This window comes from Anopheles ziemanni, chromosome X (genome assembly GCF_943734765.1).
Source record: "Anopheles ziemanni chromosome X, idAnoZiCoDA_A2_x.2, whole genome shotgun sequence".
Lineage (NCBI taxonomy): Eukaryota > Metazoa > Arthropoda > Insecta > Diptera > Culicidae > Anopheles > Anopheles ziemanni.
Genome location: NC_080707.1, coordinates 1971073 through 1987608, shown reverse-complemented (window position 1 = coordinate 1987608; position 16536 = coordinate 1971073). Strand labels below are relative to the sequence as shown.

Genomic DNA, 16536 nt, shown 5'->3' with positions numbered 1-16536 from the left:
ATGACATCATGTTAATTTATTAACATTTTATTATAAACTATAAACTTGCTAACTACAAGTACAGATTGGAAAAATAGATCTGGGAAGTCAGTTTCGGATGATTTAAGTTAACATTTACACGATATGAGGTAACTGTCGCATTCATCTTATGTTATTTTGTGTTTTGGATTGCTAACGGACAGCCACACGTTTTTGAACATGTGTTCCGCATATCGTTGTTTATTTTATATTTAATTACAACCTAGCTCGTACACTATATCAGCCACTTTATAATGTAATAGTTCCGTTTACCTACCCTCAACAGAGACAATTTGTTTGCAAGAATGTGCACTGAGGGCGTCAAAACTTCTGAGACGTTTTTAGCCTTTTTGAAATTGATGCTAAATCCACCAGCGGTAATGATGCGTACTGCATCATTCTTTGTTGGGAAACAGTTAGCCCGTAATGCAACGTCCAAAATCGTCATGCCAGGTTCGGGAAGAACTTCACACATCGGTGCTCCTCCGAAGCTCTGGGAAATATCTTTCACATCGAGCTGCTCCAATATGGAAATATCGCCCTTGTAAAGTGCTTGACTTATTGCTTTCGCTTTATGCAGGCCTTCTTCACCATGCACTAGTTTTGTTAGCTCCTCCGCTAGACATTTTTGTGCCTCCCATAGCTCCGGTGTGCGCCGATGTCTTGCCATCAACTGGTCGATGGTTTGTACCGGTAGAAACGTTAGCAATCTCAGTAGTTTCTCTACTTCAGAGTCGGGGGTGCGGACAAAAAATTGGTACATGGCATATGCTGAGGTACGATCCGCGCTTAACCAGACGGCATTTCCGGCCGATTTACCAAACTTATCACCTTCCTCATTGGTTATCAATGGGAGGGTCAAACCGAAAACCTCCTTCGACTCAGTGCGGCTAATTAACTCCTGTCCGGACATAATATTTCCCATCTGATCGGAGCCTCCCAGCTGAAAGCGGCAATCGTACTGACGCAGCAGATGCAGCCAGTCGTATGCTTGAAACAGCTGGTAGGAAAACTCAGTAAAGCTCATACCGGACTCACTGTGAAGCCGACTTTGCACGGACGAACGGGATAGCATTGCTCCCATCCGGAAGTGTCGGCCAACGTTTGACATGAACTCGACGAAACTATATCGCTCGTACCAGTCAGCATTATTGACTACAATGACTGGTTTCAACGATGTGGGCGTTTCGCTGAACAGACGGCTGTGGTTAGCGAAGATTGTTTCGATCTGCTGCCGAATGCAGCTTACATTGTGCTCCACGATTTCCCTTTCCAACTGCTGCCGTTCTGTCTTGCGCCCGGACGGATCTCCTATCAGACCGGTGGCTCCACCAATTAGTGCTATCGGTTGGTGGCCAGCACGCTGCGTATGTAGTAGTCCAATCAAAACGAGCAAATTACCGACATGAAGACTGCTTGCTGTAGGATCGAATCCAGCATACACGGCCTGTGTTGTGGCACCAAGCATTGTACGAGCTTTGTCACTGGAAGATTAATAGAATATTTTTAACATAGGGAATACTATGATTTGATTTCTAAAAACAACAAACATTGATTCTGCCGGAAATACATCCTGTATGAAACCACGGTCCGTGAGCTTCAAAATGTTTCTCTCCGAATACCATCGCACAAACTGCTGCAGAACCGCTTTTTGCCTTGATCTTATCATACTCGCCAACATGCGGGGAACAGTTTTCGCTGTGAACACAATAAATTCTCAAAACTTTCGTGCTTCTGAACTGGCACGAGAAGGAAATGCCTGCTATTGATGTAACCGGCTCCAAGCGAGGTATTTATTTGTTTTGCCTGCTTGACACATTGCAAGTGAAAATTTCAGATAAACATGAGAATAACCGTGAGTTTTATGGTAACCATAGGCTATACAATTCTGTATATAAAACAAATTGGCACGCACAAATGTACAATAATAAAATAAATTGCTTAAGTAATATGATGGATTCCTTTAATTGCAAAGGAAAAGTCGATAACTTTTCTAGTTGATTTACGCTTCTTTGAGCCTCAAGTTTGAATGTGCACAGAGCAAAATCTGCGAATACTTTGACGTGAATCCTCAAAAACTTACATAAGTAAGTTGTTGAATTCCACACGATTTCGAAAAGAACAGGGCTGACGTTGATAACCCATCAAAGAACTTTATTTAAACTAATTTATTTTTGGACTTTTGAACGTAGTTTCATATACCTACATCGCCGACAGTGTACCAGTTGTCAATGTTTTACGTCATTTCCCAATAGTACGCAACTTCAAGGTGAGCACACTATATCAGGTGAGATAATCCTAGAGAACACTTTGATTTCATCAGAAAAATAACGAAATTTGTAACAAACGCGGACACATAATATTTTAGTTTTCTGGATAATGCCGACTATGCCCGTTGGTGTTGATTTTAATAGGAAAGAAAACATGAACATACAGTAACGCTAACCAAAAGTCCTATAGAATATGGCTGCCACGATCAGGATGTGAATTCACCTCATATATTTTACTCACCTTGGAAGTACTAGCATTCGTGAGAATTCCAACGCCTTTGTCAAACCCGCTGTCCGTCGTGTATTGTTTATTACATTTGGAAATTGGATTTTAGTGCCTTCTGATACGGAACTCGGAAGGAATCCTCGAGGTTAGCAACTCTATAAACTATTCTATCTCACAAACATTTTCGTAACACCCTCCATTCGTGGGAATGCGCGAATACCCCGGCCTGCGAACTGCATTAATCTTATTTAAATCGGTAGCATTAGTCATCCTTTAGATTGATTTGTGCTTTCACCTACATGCGCAGCTTGTAACTTGTCAGTGGCGCTTCCAAAAAATTCGCCTCCAAATGTATTGACACACATCAATTTTTCTACTTAGGCATAAGGGCAAGAAAAACAACCAACTGAACTGGCTCAGTGATGGCGAACGGTTCAACCTTGCAGAAAGCGATCGACATCGTGACGAAGGCGACAGAGGAGGACCGGAACAAAAACTACGAGGAAGCTCTCCGGCTTTATGATCATGGCGTAGAGTACTTCCTCCACGCAATCAAGTGTGAGTTGCTTTGAGCATCCATTTGCATAGAGTGGTTTATGTTTATGATGTTGCTCTTCAGCAAAAGCTTACATTTCTATATTAATTTGTCGTCACATTTCCCGAATGTTTCTCTACACTCTATTTAGATGAAGCTCAGGGGGATAAAGCGAAGGAGTCGATTCGAGCAAAGTGCATCCAGTATCTGAACCGGGCCGAGAAGCTAAAGGCCTATCTGGAAAAAGGCAAGAAAAAGCCGGTCAAGGACGGTGACAGCTCGTCGAAGGACGACAAATCGAAGAACGACAGCTCCGACTCGGACTCGGACGATCCGGAGAAGAAGAAACTTCAGGCGAAGCTGGAGGGAGCGATCGTGGTCGAAAAGCCGCACGTCAAGTGGTCCGATGTGGCCGGTCTGGAGGGTGCTAAGACGGCACTGAAGGAGGCCGTCATCCTGCCGATTAAGTTTCCGCACCTATTCACCGGCAAGCGCATGCCGTGGAAGGGTATACTGCTGTTTGGGGTAGGTTTTGGCGTTTGATGCTGCATTGAGTTCATTTTCTCACCTCCCGTTAACCTACTCCAACAGCCGCCCGGAACGGGCAAGTCCTATCTAGCGAAGGCTGTGGCAACCGAAGCGAACAACTCAACATTTTTCTCCGTCTCCAGCTCCGATCTGGTGTCGAAGTGGTTGGGTGAGTCGGAGAAGCTGGTGAAGAATCTGTTCGAGCTCGCGCGTGCCCACAAACCTTCTATCGTTTTCATCGACGAGGTCGACTCGCTCTGTTCGTCCCGGTCGGACAACGAGAGCGAAAGCGCCCGGCGCATCAAGACCGAATTTCTGGTCCAGATGCAGGGTGTCGGTAGCGATAACGAGGGAGTGCTTGTCCTGGGCGCCACCAACACGCCTTGGATTCTGGATTCCGCTATCCGGCGTCGTTTCGAGAAGCGCATCTACATCCCACTGCCGGACGAGCACGCCCGGCTGGTGATGTTCAAGATTCACCTCGGCAACACGGCGCACTCGCTCACTGAAGATAATCTACGCGAGCTCGCAGCAAAAACGGAGGGCTTCTCTGGCTCAGACATCTCGATCGTGGTACGGGACGCGCTGATGCAACCGGTCCGCAAGGTGCAGACTGCGACGCATTTCAAACGCATCAGCGGCCCGTCGCCGATAGATAAGACGACCATATGCGACGATCTACTCAAGCCATGCAGCCCCGGCGAGGAGGGTGCTATTGAGATGACCTGGGTGGACCTTCCAGGCGACAAGCTGTACGAGCCCCCGGTGACCATGGTAAGCAAACTAAATGCTAGGCTTTTGCATTGGATTTAATAGAATGCAATTAGATGATAAACAATATCTATGTAGCATGTTCCAGTCAAAATGTATAATTGAGATTCTATTATCTCTTCTTCCACAGAACGATATGTTGAAATCTCTGGCCAGCACGAAAGCATCGGTGAACGACGAGGACATGAAAAAGCTGGACAAATTTACTGAAGATTTTGGTCAGGAAGGTTAAGTACTTCGTATGATTTGCGTAAAGAGGATAACGAAACATGCACGACTAGAAGTGTGCAAAACATATAAAGCGGAAAGGATGGTGGGACGGAGCGTTTTGGCAAGCTATACATGCAACACGAAAATTACGAAAGTTGAGAGGGTGAAATGGGGGAACACAGGAAGATGTTAGCGGTGTAAAATAATATATGTTATTCATTACTTTCAACTAAATTGAAAACAAAAATGCTACAAATAACACACTTAACCTACTATTCGCTGCTCGAGATGAACTCTACAATAGCATAAGATGAATTATGTAAATGCTCTACAACACAATACGACAGATTTGGATGCCTTGGAGAAGCGATGATAGATGTGAAATAAATCTGTTATTTTCTGTTCAAGCGCGATGGTTATTCACTCTTTTACCGTGTGATTTCTCTATAGCTAAATCTTCAAGGTAAACATAAATAATGTTGTTACATTAACGAAAAGTGTGTCTTCTGAATCACCCAGAATGGTATGGATCGGAAAGCGAGATATGAAACACTATTCCAGTGGTATATACTTCCCCCATTATGTTGCTACTCCACATAAACTATAACAATATATAGAATTTGGCAATATCTTAATGTTCGTACCTATATATAAGTTAACCCCAGTAAAGAACATTCTAAAGAAAATTGCCTCAACCGATTATCGACTAGTTACCCTTACTTATGTTATGCTTAAATCTTATCCTTTAAGGATATAAAAGTCTAGTGCAAATCACGAACTACCGTCATGAGCAAGTTTGTAAGGACATGCAAAACCCCGAGAAAAAAAACTGCGCCATAAATTCTTCTCGATCCAATCGAAATATAGCTAGTTTACATACTTTTATTTTGCATTTGTTTTATGTCAGTATGCTTTACAGAAACAGCAATGATAAAGATTTTAGAAGGCCTTTTAGACTCATTAATATTTCCATTACATTTTTTTTGTTTTTGTTTGTTGCTAACAGAGTAATGCCGTATAAACCCTCAGTGATTAATATAATAATAATGTTGTTCTATTAATTATCTTTAGTTTAGATGTTCCTGTTCTGCTGTCTTTCTTGTGTGTTTCTTGTTTTTCTGTTGTTTGTTCTTTATTCTGTGGCAATTAAAACAATTATGAATTTTCGTCGATTATTATCACACCTTGTTGAGTGTGTCGGGTTGTGTAGTGGGTGCTTTTGTTCCCTCAACATTACTACCCCTTTAATATGTTTCGCTAGTCCTACATTTCACATTGCGCTACACCTCCGCCAACTTAGATGGTTACGTTTTCTGGCCTTGATTGTTTTTTTTCTGTTTTTTGCATTAATTTTGGTTTAGATTTATATGTTGCTGAGTTTTCAATAACGAAATTTGTCTCCTAATAACCGTTCATTCTACGTTCAAATTATACAGCTCAGCTCCTTGACTTGGCGAGGAACATACCGGCGTTCGTTTTTTCCCGCCCTAGAAATGCATCTCTCTTTTGCGTTTGCTTACATTATTGCTTCTGGCGATCTTGCACAACATTATGTGACGACCCGGTTTCAGCAACCATTAGGGAAATCAGTGGAATTATTCCTTAAAAAATTGAATTATTCCTGTTTATCTCTCATTCACTAAGAATTACGTATACGCGATGCCAAGGTAAGGCGTATGTCAACTCGTCATGGAGTATTTTTCGATGCGCTCAAAAATTTTCCGATGCGCTTTTCACACAGACACTCGCCAGAAAGTTTTTCCAATCACATTTCATGCCTTCCAATAATTACTTTCCTTGGAATAATTAAAAAAAAATCGGACGTCACACCTCTATAAATTGTTTTGTTTTATATATATATTTACGCAATTCTGCACCGATGTCATCGAATACATTTCGTCTTTTGGTTTCTGAGGGTTTTTATTGGTAGTGAACGTAATTTCTTTCTCCATTCACTGTCCAATCCAATCCGCACACATTACTACGCGCATTCAAAATCAGCGGTGAAAACTCAAAACCGAAGCTAACTAAAAACTAGCAGAATGCAGTTTGCTTTCGTTTGTTTTTTTTTTTTTGTTTTTTTTAGTTTACTCACTTCTCAATCTGGGATGCTTCAACACCTACTTTTATTTGCTTTTATACCTTCGTCATTATCAACCACCAATCACCATCACCACCATCAACCTCGTCAACATAATCTTCACCAGCATAATTGTGTGATTTGCATCGGTTTCATCGTCAACTTCATTATCATCATTATCGTCACCGTCGTTCTCGTTCATATTCAACACCGTGGTTTTTTGTATGTTGGATTTCTTTTCGTGTGATTTTCTTTTTTTATTTAAGTTAGGCATTTAAACTAGTTAAGCTGCGCTAAGCTGGTGTACCATGTTTCTACCGAAAGTTCAAAACTCCTCCGACAACATTGGAAAGAGGGAATAACTATTTTCATTTTTATTTCATTCGCTTTCTTTTACCGCTTTCAACACCAGGTTCGCGAGTTAATAACGTAGGTTTTTTCGTACCACACCAAGAACAGAGCGCAATCTCGCACAACTAAACGAATGAATGACTGAATGAGGGGAAAGAAGGATTCGGAGTCAATAGGGAGTGAAGGGAAAGGTAATTGTTTCATCCCAGTAGTATATGCCAGATTTTTCACTTTATTCATGATTCATTCACTTTGTATGTTAATTAACCTTACGTTCTGCGCGCTCTTTTCCAATTTATTATCGCTGTTGATCGCTGCTGCAGCAAGAAGGATAAACGTACGTACACCTCTAGTAGTTCACTGGATGGCTTAATTCTTTTGCCCATTCTGCACGCTTCTTGGACATTGCCCTGCGCCTGCAGGTGATTCCATTAACAATCAATTTTGGCGCTCAATGTACATCTCAGCTGGTTAGCTCGACGTGACGTTGTTCTCTTCGTTCGGTATTTCATCAACCATAATTCGTCATGTCATCTTCCATTTGCAAGGTTGGATACTTATGGGCATCTGTTTCGAACAATACCGAACTTACGCTACATATAGTTTCTACCAGTTTTTTTTTTTCTTATCTTTCAAAGTAATGTGTGAAATGGTTTCTCATTGTTAGCCCACACCCCTTGCCTTTCCTTCCGGTTTCCGGGGCAACGATACGCGCCATGTTGACGTGTCCGACTAAATCATCCCAATCCGCCACCATCACCGCGGTTTGCTGCGCCTCCACTCCACCCCCCCACCGCCACCACTCCACCCTTTCGGTGCACGCGGATATGCAGCAGCACTGTTGAGAAATTTAACTTTATTTGCTACTTTCGCCGAATGTGAACTTGCCGATCAGCACGCCGAAAAGCAATGTACAGATGGCAACGATGCCCATGAGGAGCTCCATGTGCTCGTGCAGGCGACCGCGCACCTGCGGTGGGGGAGAGTACGGGTCTGTGTAGTGCACTGGTGTGTTGGCCGATCTGGCAGCGGCGGCGGCGGCAGTAACGCTAGCAGTAACGGCAGAGGACGTACCTGCCGCCCGCTGTTCCTTAGCCCGCCCGTCCGCTTGCAGACGAAGCCGTAGCACTTGTTCCTGCAAACATTTAGAACACAATGAAACACAGTCGTCTGAATTTGACCGACCACCTGCTAACATTATAAATGTGTCACACATTAATCATTGCGAATTTCAAATAGTAATTAAAAATACTTAGCTTTTTACAACTCTTTAACGAAGTTGTATAAATGATTGCACAATAGCCAATAATTGGAAATGTTTCGCAGTTGCAGTTTACGGTTAGTTTGAATTAATTTTCCAACAGTAGTTTTTTGGGTCGAATTGAATTGATGCCGATTGAAATGACAAACATTTAAAAAAAACCCATATGGAAAAGGATACAAGGACTTGAGACTTACAATTTGGCGCACTCTTTGTAACAAATATCGTACCTTCAGCTCCAAATTTTCCTGGCGTAAAGCCCGCTCCTCATCACGCAGTTTTTTTAGCTCTTTCTGCACGGTCTCATCCTCCGGTTCATCCTCGTGATTGGTGTTGTGTGCTTTTTGGCTCACAAACTCCCCAGTGAACATTTCGTTGTCTGCCGCGGCTGTGTTAACGAATCAACGAAGGTATAGGTATATATTTTTAAAATTTCTAGTTTTACGGCACCGTACAGCAAAGGTATAGGTACAGTTAGCTGGAGAAAGATACGGGCACCGATACTTCACTTACCGCTAGCTTTCTGACTATTCGACGCATCCTTTGAAGCCTGCTGAGCCGGTTGACTGTTATCCAGCGGTACCTCAAACACGCAACGGAGCTTCGAGTCCATCAACTTCTCGGGGTATTTCTTCCACAAGTCTTCCAGATTGACATCGTCGTCGTCCGGCTTGACCATCGACTGCACCATAAACTTATGCTTATTTTTTTCATTCGCATCGAATATAAACGGTTGAAGGACAACTGTTTTTCGTCGCGGAAAGGTATTGGGTATTAGTGTTTATATTACATGACAATTTTGTGAGCAAAAACACAGAAACGGAAACACTCAGGCAAACAGCCTCGCTTCCACGATTACTGCATACTTACTGGCTATTTCCTGTGATTCTTTGGGTTCAAGTGTGCCACAGTTGGGACGCACGCAATACTTTTTAGGGGCGGTTGTTTTTATTTTGAAACAGATGTCGTGGTCGGTTGGATTAGTAAGTCGCATGTAGGATGCAACCGCAGTCCGAAACGGTCCTATAAGGGGATAGGAAGGGAAAGAGAGGGGGTTAGAATAGGGTGACTAAACAATAGTTTCAAAAAGTGCGGTAAGACGAAAACACGGGCACAAAACATAAAGGTACATAAAGGAAAGCGTACATAGCATACAGGCACGCTATCGCGGTCGCCCTAGCCCCGTTCTGACCCGTACAGTGCTTTAAGAAAATTAATTTCATCGATTTTTCTAGCTTTTTCAAACACTCCCCGGTCATGTTGAATGGTGGAACGGCAAACAGGCTAGGCTGATATGTTGATTGTGGCAACCTGACCGTCACTTTGAAGGGCAACACATTTGATGGTGAGCGTGAACACGCGTGGGCTATTTGGCGTCCCGAAACGCTTTTGATCGGTGTAGGTATGTGTCCTTTGATTGGTGTACAATTTCCGCTAATTATCAATTGCTTTTGGCTTGCAACATTGGAGAAAGAATTACTGAACTCGACCCCAACAACACGACGGTGTGCCCATGTAAATTGGACCATATTTGCACCATCATCATCGGTCCGGTCAAGCTCAGCATTCGATCGTTTGCAACGCAATTTGCCATTTACCGAAGGGGTTTATTGTTTTTCCTAGCCGCGTTTATCTTTTCGTTTTTCTTTTTCCCCTCATTGCAATCGAACAAGAATAGATAAACGGGATGCGAAAGCAACGGACCTTTACTCATCAAGCAAAACGAGGGACCATCTTAAGACGAAAAAAAAGAAGAGGTCGTTGCGGTACAGCGACAGTTTTTCCCGTTCGCTCTCGGTTGCGCACTATTGGTCGTATACATGTAAATATGTATAACATGCTTTTTGGACGTACATTTCCACTTATAGGCATGATTATGCATTGCGCATACAAACTTATGAGCAGAAAATTGCATTGAGCAAGAAAAGTGGTTTTATCATGATGTTATTTTCCAAGCAGGTAGCAAAGTCGGATAGATATCGGTGGTGTTATCATTGGAAAAGCAGATAGGGGGATGTTGGACACATACGTTTAATCGAACAGTCGAACATTACTACGTCAAATTTACGGTAAAATTATGCGCACCACCCGCATTCATTCGCTTTAGTGCGGTAAAAACGATAAGGTTCTCGGTTAAAAATTAAGTAATCTTACCCTGAAATTTGAGCTCATTCGCCGGTTCAATATTTAATAACTGAGCAAGCTTCGCCATGTTTGAACCAGTTGAAAAGGCCACACTACACACGCGCTCTCACACACAGCTATTCCTCCCTTTTGCAAGTCAATCAACGACCCGATACGCTTCCTGAGCTTTCGATGGAAATTTTCGCTGGCAAAACTGGCTAGCAGCCCGTATTCGCAATCGACAAACTCGTACAATTGTGCGTTCGCTTGAGGCCCGCGAGTGTTTTGTGCTGATGAAATTCTCACTTGGCCCAGCTCGAGGTAGGAATTTAGCTACTCGACGGCACTGCTAGCAGAAACGATGACGGGGATCAAAGCAGTTTTTACGTTACTCTATTTACGACGTATGCCTATCGCCGTATGATGCGTCCCTCTCGCACAGACAGCTGTCGCTATTCAAATAAACGTTTCACTCAACGTGACGTGGACCTGCGACCCGGTGAAAAAGGACATTCTGCTATAAACGTATCGCTTGAACAAACAGTTTTTGACTCTAGCATTTCAATTTAATGTACGTTATATTGGCCGAGAGTTCGTCTTCCGATACATTATTTCATATGGAAGCATATATTAGCATGCACATTGCATCTGGAAGAAAGAAATGTCCAGTTAGTTGGAAAAGGAATAAGGTAGCAATGAGAAACAATAACAACGGCTACAAAGTTATGGTTTCGGGATGAAATGGATGGATTTCGTTTTAGTGGAAAGCCATGTATTAAAACAAATATAGAAGGGTCCGACATTCTCCAAACTTGACTGTACATCCTATCTTTAGCGTATCTAAACATGGTTTCCTTGTTTATTCCCCTGTCTCCTATTTTTCAACTGTATTTTCGAACGCTTTTATGGGCCTTCTTTATGGAAGGCGCGCCATGTTTCGTATGTTTTGAATGTTGACACTTATCTTTGTTCGAAGGAGAATTGCTATTTAGCAATAGAAGGAACAGTGGTTGGTTGAGTCAGCTGGTGATAAATGTGTTAATGGAATAAGTGAAATTAATTGACCTACAACAGCAAAAAACATTACGCAAAATGTCGCTGCTTTGTAATACCGGTGATTGGTTTACCCTGGGGCAAGGGAATGCATTCAGGTAAAGCGAAAATGCAAGAAACAATGCTGGACGGATTGCGTTGATGCGTTTCTTCTTTTTTGCAGGAAAATAGAGCTTTATACAATGGACTGGCCGGCTAGCATCAATTTGGACAACATGACCATTCACGCTGCCCCATACGGCGGCCCTATTGCTGTTGTCAAGGATCCGAAGTCATTTATCAAGCTCGATGGGGGCAGCAGTGCTCGACCAGTGATACGAGTGTTCAACTGCGTTGGCAAGCTGATGTCGTCGATAAATGTAAGCAGAATGAACGACAAGGTTATGGGGGCGGGGGAAGAAAGAGAGCATTTTAATCATATTAACCTTCCCCATTTGGCAGTGGGATTGCGGTAATTTGGTAGCACTCGGATGGTCGGACTGCGAGGAGCTCGTCGGAGTGCAGGACGACGGTACCATCTTCATACACGACATGTTCGGCAACTTTGTGCACAAGTTTAGTGTCGGAAAGGACGTGGCGGATGTAGTCGCAGCTAAAATATTCGCCTCCGCCTCGGGCACTGGAGTCGCAGTCATGACGTCTGGCTTCAAAATATATATCCTGAACAACATCAAAGATCCTAAGTCTAGACCACTCTCCGATCTACTGAGTAAGCAAAGCGATGGCTCTGTGATTCTAGTTACAGCTAAACAACAAACGGTAGTGTAATATTAGGTAATGCTCATTTGATTTTTAAATTATTATATTGCAGACATTACCAGTGCGCTTAGCGCCTGGGAGGTGGTGTGCAAGGATCGGACAACGAGTTGCCTGCTAGCGATGGGAAATGAAATCACCGTTGTGCGCCTCGGCGACAACGCCTTCGCGGCGCACAATGTGGCGATGAAGAGCGAATACAAATCGATCGCTCTCATGTCTGTATCGTTCGATCACCAGCACGTAGCGTTGCTAACTAACACCGGTTGCGTCTGGATGGGATCATCCGATCTGAAGCAGAAGTACGCCGAGTTCGCCACGGGTCGTCAAGATAAACCGATACATCTGGCCTGGTGCATCGATGGTACGACCCAGGTCGAATCGCAAGCCGTAATTGTAGCCTACATGAGCCTGATCTTGATCATCGGTACGACAGGTGAGTCCAGTGTTTACACCTACGACTCACCGATGACCCTCATTCCGGAGATGGACTGCGTGCGCGTACTAACCAGCAGCTGCCATGAATTGATCCAGAAGGTGCCACTAAGCACGAGCAAAATTTTTGGTATCAACATATCCGAACCGGCGAGCTTTCTATTTGAGGCGCACCGCAAATTCCAGGAGCGAAGCCACCAGTCCGATGAGTACCTTTGTCTCATCCAGGGTAAGCTTTCTGCGGCGGTGGCAGACTGTGTGGAAGCGGCGGGCCACGAGTTCGATCCGAACACGCAGAAGAGCCTCATCCGGGCGGCCTACTTTGGCAAGAGTTTTATAAGCGACTACAATTCCACCGAGTACATCCGGATGTGCAAAACACTGAAGGTGCTGAACGTGTTGCGGGATCGGAATGTCGCCATACCCATTACGATTCAACAGTATGTATTCCCTACAAAAATAACGTTACCAACACTCTAGTAATCATAAACTTTCTTCTCTTTTTTGTCAGATTCAACCATCTACAGCCAGTTGTTATCCTAGATCGTTTGGTTTTCCGAAAACATTACAGCCTTTCGATACACATTGCCAAGTATTTACGGTTGCAGGAGACGAGGATTTTGGAGCACTGGGCGTTCCAGAAGATTGCACTAGATAAAAGTAAGAACATTGTGGTGCAGTGCCGTCCAGTGTTTGTGTGTGTGCGTGATTCTTAATTGCACTTATGTCCTTCCCCAGACGAAGACGAGGTGGCACGAAAGATTGAGGCCAAGTTTTCCAGTGCCGATCTGCTCGAACCTATGTCTTTTGCGAACGTGGCCGAAAAAGCACAACAGCTGGGCAAAACTAAGCTAGCGATCACGGTAAGCATGGGAGGGGGTACTTTAAAAACAGTTCACATATGTTCGTTGATCTTACTCTCGCAAGTGGTGCTTAAAGCTTGGCTTAATTTTAATTACAGCTTCTCGAGCGGGAGAAAAAGAAGAAGCTACAAGTGCCGCTGCTATTGAAGCTCGGTGCAAGCGAGAAGGCGCTGAAGGCTGCGACCGAGTCCGGCGATATTGATCTCATCTACATGGCACTGTTGGAGATGAAAAACACTACGGCGCTGGCGAAATTTCACATGACAATTCGGAACTACTCGCTCGCGCAGAGTCTGTACAAGAAGTACTGCCAGCTGAACAGCTTGTCCACGCTGAAAGACATTCACTCGCAGGAGGATGACTTCTTGGCGCAGGCGGAACTGGGCCTGCGGGAGGCCCTCGCACTCGGCAACTTGGACGCGTCGATACCGGACATCGGTGGCAACTATCGGCGCGCTGGCAAGGCGGCCGAAGCCGAGCTAGCCGACGAAACGAAGCGGCTGCTGAAGCACCAGAAGACGCTGCAGGACAAGTACCATCGCGACTTTTTCGGCCTGCCACTGCACGCCCTTGTTCGTCAGCTGCTTCAGCTCGGGGACCTGCGGTACGCGGAAAAGCTGAAGAGCGAGTTCCGGATGCCCGAGCGCCGATTTTGCTGGCTGCGGGTGCGGACACTCGCAGAAAACTACCAGTGGGAGGAGCTGGAGCGGTTTGCGCGGGCGAAGAAGAGTGCCATCGGTTACGAGCCGTTCGTGGAACTTTGCCTCCAGCAGCGCAACGTCGCCGAGGCGAAGAAGTATCTGCCGCGGTGTGCCGAAGAGAACAAGCTCAAGTGGTATCTACGCGCTGGGTGAGCAAAACTAATTTTGAAATTGCTTGCTTTATAAACCAGACCAGACCGAAACCCGTTTTTATTTGTTGCTTGTTGTTTCAGTTGCTACGCGGACGCCGCCAACATCGCTTTCGTGCAGAAGGATATCGACAGCTTGCTGAAAATACACGACCACTGCACCAACGCCGATCCGGCCCTACTGGCAACGGTCGAGAACATGATTGGTCAGCTATCCAGCAAAAAATAATGAAAATGAAGACTAGAGCATCCGAAGATTAAATTTTAATTATTTTTAGTAAAAACACTATCCACAAGGCTTAGGAATTAAGTAATGTGATTTAAGGATAGCAAAAGTAAACTGGATCGCTTTCAACTTATGGAATATGTATGGAAAGCAACGGTTTAAATATTATCAAAAATCCTGTAGGTTGCAGGCTGACTTCGTATTGTTGACATTCTGCTTTACTTCATGCTGCGCTTTGCTAAAAAAACATTTAATCGCATAGCGGATTGAACATTTGTCAGGACAGACTTTAACCCGCGGTTCAGTCTTTGCCCGGTCCCAGTCAACAGGGCTGATTTTACGTGAATTACGATCTGAATTATTTCCCGAATCGTTTGGCAGACGTGTTATAGCTATACTTGGAAAACCTACAAAAATTTTGATATAAAACATAAGTGTTGGGCTAGAAATGAATAAGAAGCTACCATCATCACAACCTTCCTGCTAATATGAAAGCCCTCCAAAATATTATGCAATATTATCGATCGACAGTTAAACGCACACGCAAAGTTACGTGTAAGAAAAGTGTGCGATGAAATATATTACGAACACGCACTTACTTATTATAAACCTGTTGTGTTTTTTACTCTGAAAACGATTGAATCGATTTTTTGGCTATACAATGAATGCTCTTTTGTCCAGTGTTTTTTAGTGCGGTTCTCCCTGCGGATTATAGTTCTCGCGATACACTCGCCCGACACGCAATATGTTAACGTTGGTCCGACAATATTTGCATAAACTAATTATTTTCATTAAAAGTTACTTTGTATGTAACATACTGTCCATAGATAGTATGTTATGCTCAATGTGTAGCGAAGAAACATACCATATTAACTTTTGCATACTGTGTATCAAAGTAGCTACTAGGTAGGAATTAAAATTACTTACTCGTGAAAGGGCTTTCGCACTAGAAAGCATCCCTTTTACGTTTCTAGTCGAACAGGTTATCAACGCAATGAAGCCGAATACAGTATGAGTTGTTTTTTATGGCAAGCTCATGCAGCCCTGCCTTTATTATGTTCAATATTCCAATAGAAAAACAATAAAATTCCACATTTCGATGTTTTTTTCTTATGCCGCATACATGTATGCTTCAGTGATGGTCGAATAATGTTCATCGTACATTTATTATTAAACGTTAGAGTTGCACTCATCTCCTCATCTACTAAATAACCACCACCGCAAAAAAAAAGTTAGCTGACAATTATCAATTACTTACATAGTTCAAAAAACATGTTAAAACAAGTTAGCTTACATGTACTCGGTTAATGCATATTTCTACAATAGATTCCTGCACACTACTGTTTTTTGTTTTTTTAAGGTTTGAAGAAAACCTTCCACATTTAGATTACCGTTTTACAACAAATTCGTGCCATTGTACTCAAAACATGATAGAGTAGGATATTTGATTGACAAGCATGAACTTTATATTTAATTATAATGCTTGACATTAGAAAGTAATTTTCGACAACATTGAATATAAAAAGAGGAAGTTTCATCTTCCTCAACGTGAATGGACAAAACTTAAAGCAATAACAATTTATAAAATTTCTTACTTGTTTCAAATTTAAAAACAATAGAGAGGGGTTTGTGTAAAATATGGATGGATAGTCTAAATCATTATAATGCTTGCTCGGTCGATAGGCAAAGGGATATTTAATGCAAGAAAAATATGCTGTAAAGTAATGCATTAAACAATTGCTAGTAATCTAGCATAGACTATCCACGCACGTACTACTTTCCAAAGGGAAATAGTCCAGCAAGCCCTTAATGGGGCAGGCACGAGCGAAGACGCTCGGTTACGCCAAAAGAAGAAGATTGCATCCATTGAGTCATAAGGTGAGAAATGCGACTTTTGAAAATACGAAAAAGACGAACAAAAAATACTTATACATGTGGGAAGCCTTAATTATGGTTACGTTAAAATTATGCTGCAGCAT

The 16536-nt window shown here is 43.2% G+C and overlaps 4 protein-coding genes across 4 annotated transcripts; 2 read left to right on the top strand and 2 right to left on the bottom strand.

Annotated features, from left to right (window-relative positions):
- Positions 1 to 203: 203 nt before the first annotated feature.
- LOC131290835 (tyrosine--tRNA ligase, mitochondrial) lies at positions 204 to 1797 on the bottom strand. Its single transcript, XM_058320017.1, has 2 exons — positions 1569 to 1797; positions 204 to 1502 (listed from the first exon to the last, which is right to left on the bottom strand). The coding sequence occupies exons 1-2, from the start codon at positions 1697 to 1699 to the stop codon at positions 254 to 256; spliced, it is 1380 nt and encodes a 459-aa protein (XP_058176000.1). The 5' UTR covers positions 1700 to 1797; the 3' UTR covers positions 204 to 253.
- A 753-nt stretch (positions 1798 to 2550) lies between these two features.
- On the top strand, positions 2551 to 4966 carry LOC131290415 (vacuolar protein sorting-associated protein 4-like). The gene is made up of 5 exons (XM_058319570.1): positions 2551 to 2659; positions 2896 to 3072; positions 3201 to 3574; positions 3641 to 4351; positions 4479 to 4966. The coding sequence occupies exons 2-5, from the start codon at positions 2937 to 2939 to the stop codon at positions 4578 to 4580; spliced, it is 1323 nt and encodes a 440-aa protein (XP_058175553.1). The 5' UTR covers positions 2551 to 2659; positions 2896 to 2936; the 3' UTR covers positions 4581 to 4966.
- Positions 4967 to 7307: 2341 nt separating this feature from the next.
- On the bottom strand, positions 7308 to 10779 carry LOC131290365 (vesicle-associated membrane protein-associated protein B-like). Its single transcript, XM_058319515.1, has 5 exons — positions 10405 to 10779; positions 9121 to 9273; positions 8764 to 8994; positions 8481 to 8638; positions 7308 to 8124 (listed from the first exon to the last, which is right to left on the bottom strand). Exons 1-5 carry the CDS (start codon positions 10460 to 10462, stop codon positions 7846 to 7848), a joined length of 879 nt encoding a protein of 292 aa, XP_058175498.1. The 5' UTR covers positions 10463 to 10779; the 3' UTR covers positions 7308 to 7845.
- Positions 10780 to 11394: 615 nt separating this feature from the next.
- LOC131290707 (vacuolar protein sorting-associated protein 16 homolog) lies at positions 11395 to 14675 on the top strand. The gene is made up of 8 exons (XM_058319872.1): positions 11395 to 11525; positions 11591 to 11786; positions 11869 to 12136; positions 12239 to 13058; positions 13130 to 13278; positions 13357 to 13481; positions 13580 to 14331; positions 14416 to 14675. Exons 1-8 carry the CDS (start codon positions 11467 to 11469, stop codon positions 14558 to 14560), a joined length of 2514 nt encoding a protein of 837 aa, XP_058175855.1. The 5' UTR covers positions 11395 to 11466; the 3' UTR covers positions 14561 to 14675.
- Positions 14676 to 16536: the final 1861 nt, after the last annotated feature.

What these genes read in the sequence shown, in the direction of transcription:
- LOC131290835 (XM_058320017.1), bottom strand. Translation starts at nt 1,699, where the DNA reads ATGTTGGCGAGTATGATAAGATCAAGGCAAAAAGCGGTTCTGCAGCAG. An exon ending in GTATTTCCGGCAGAATCAAT is followed by an intron (nt 1,503 to 1,568) that starts GTTTGTTGTTTT and finishes TTAATCTTCCAG; the next exon opens with TGACAAAGCTCGTACAATGC.
- LOC131290415 (XM_058319570.1), top strand. Translation starts at nt 2,937, where the DNA reads ATGGCGAACGGTTCAACCTTGCAGAAAGCGATCGACATCGTGACGAAG. An exon ending in CTTCCTCCACGCAATCAAGT is followed by an intron (nt 3,073 to 3,200) that starts GTGAGTTGCTTT and finishes CACTCTATTTAG; the next exon opens with ATGAAGCTCAGGGGGATAAA. An exon ending in ACGAGCCCCCGGTGACCATG is followed by an intron (nt 4,352 to 4,478) that starts GTAAGCAAACTA and finishes CTTCTTCCACAG; the next exon opens with AACGATATGTTGAAATCTCT.
- LOC131290365 (XM_058319515.1), bottom strand. Translation starts at nt 10,462, where the DNA reads ATGGCGAAGCTTGCTCAGTTATTAAATATTGAACCGGCGAATGAGCTC. An exon ending in AGAATCACAGGAAATAGCCA is followed by an intron (nt 8,995 to 9,120) that starts GTAAGTATGCAG and finishes GACGAAAAACAG; the next exon opens with TTGTCCTTCAACCGTTTATA. An exon ending in AGGAAAATTTGGAGCTGAAG is followed by an intron (nt 8,125 to 8,480) that starts GTACGATATTTG and finishes AAATGTTTGCAG; the next exon opens with GAACAAGTGCTACGGCTTCG.
- LOC131290707 (XM_058319872.1), top strand. Translation starts at nt 11,467, where the DNA reads ATGTCGCTGCTTTGTAATACCGGTGATTGGTTTACCCTGGGGCAAGGG. An exon ending in GGGCAAGGGAATGCATTCAG is followed by an intron (nt 11,526 to 11,590) that starts GTAAAGCGAAAA and finishes TCTTTTTTGCAG; the next exon opens with GAAAATAGAGCTTTATACAA. An exon ending in AGCTGATGTCGTCGATAAAT is followed by an intron (nt 11,787 to 11,868) that starts GTAAGCAGAATG and finishes CCCATTTGGCAG; the next exon opens with TGGGATTGCGGTAATTTGGT.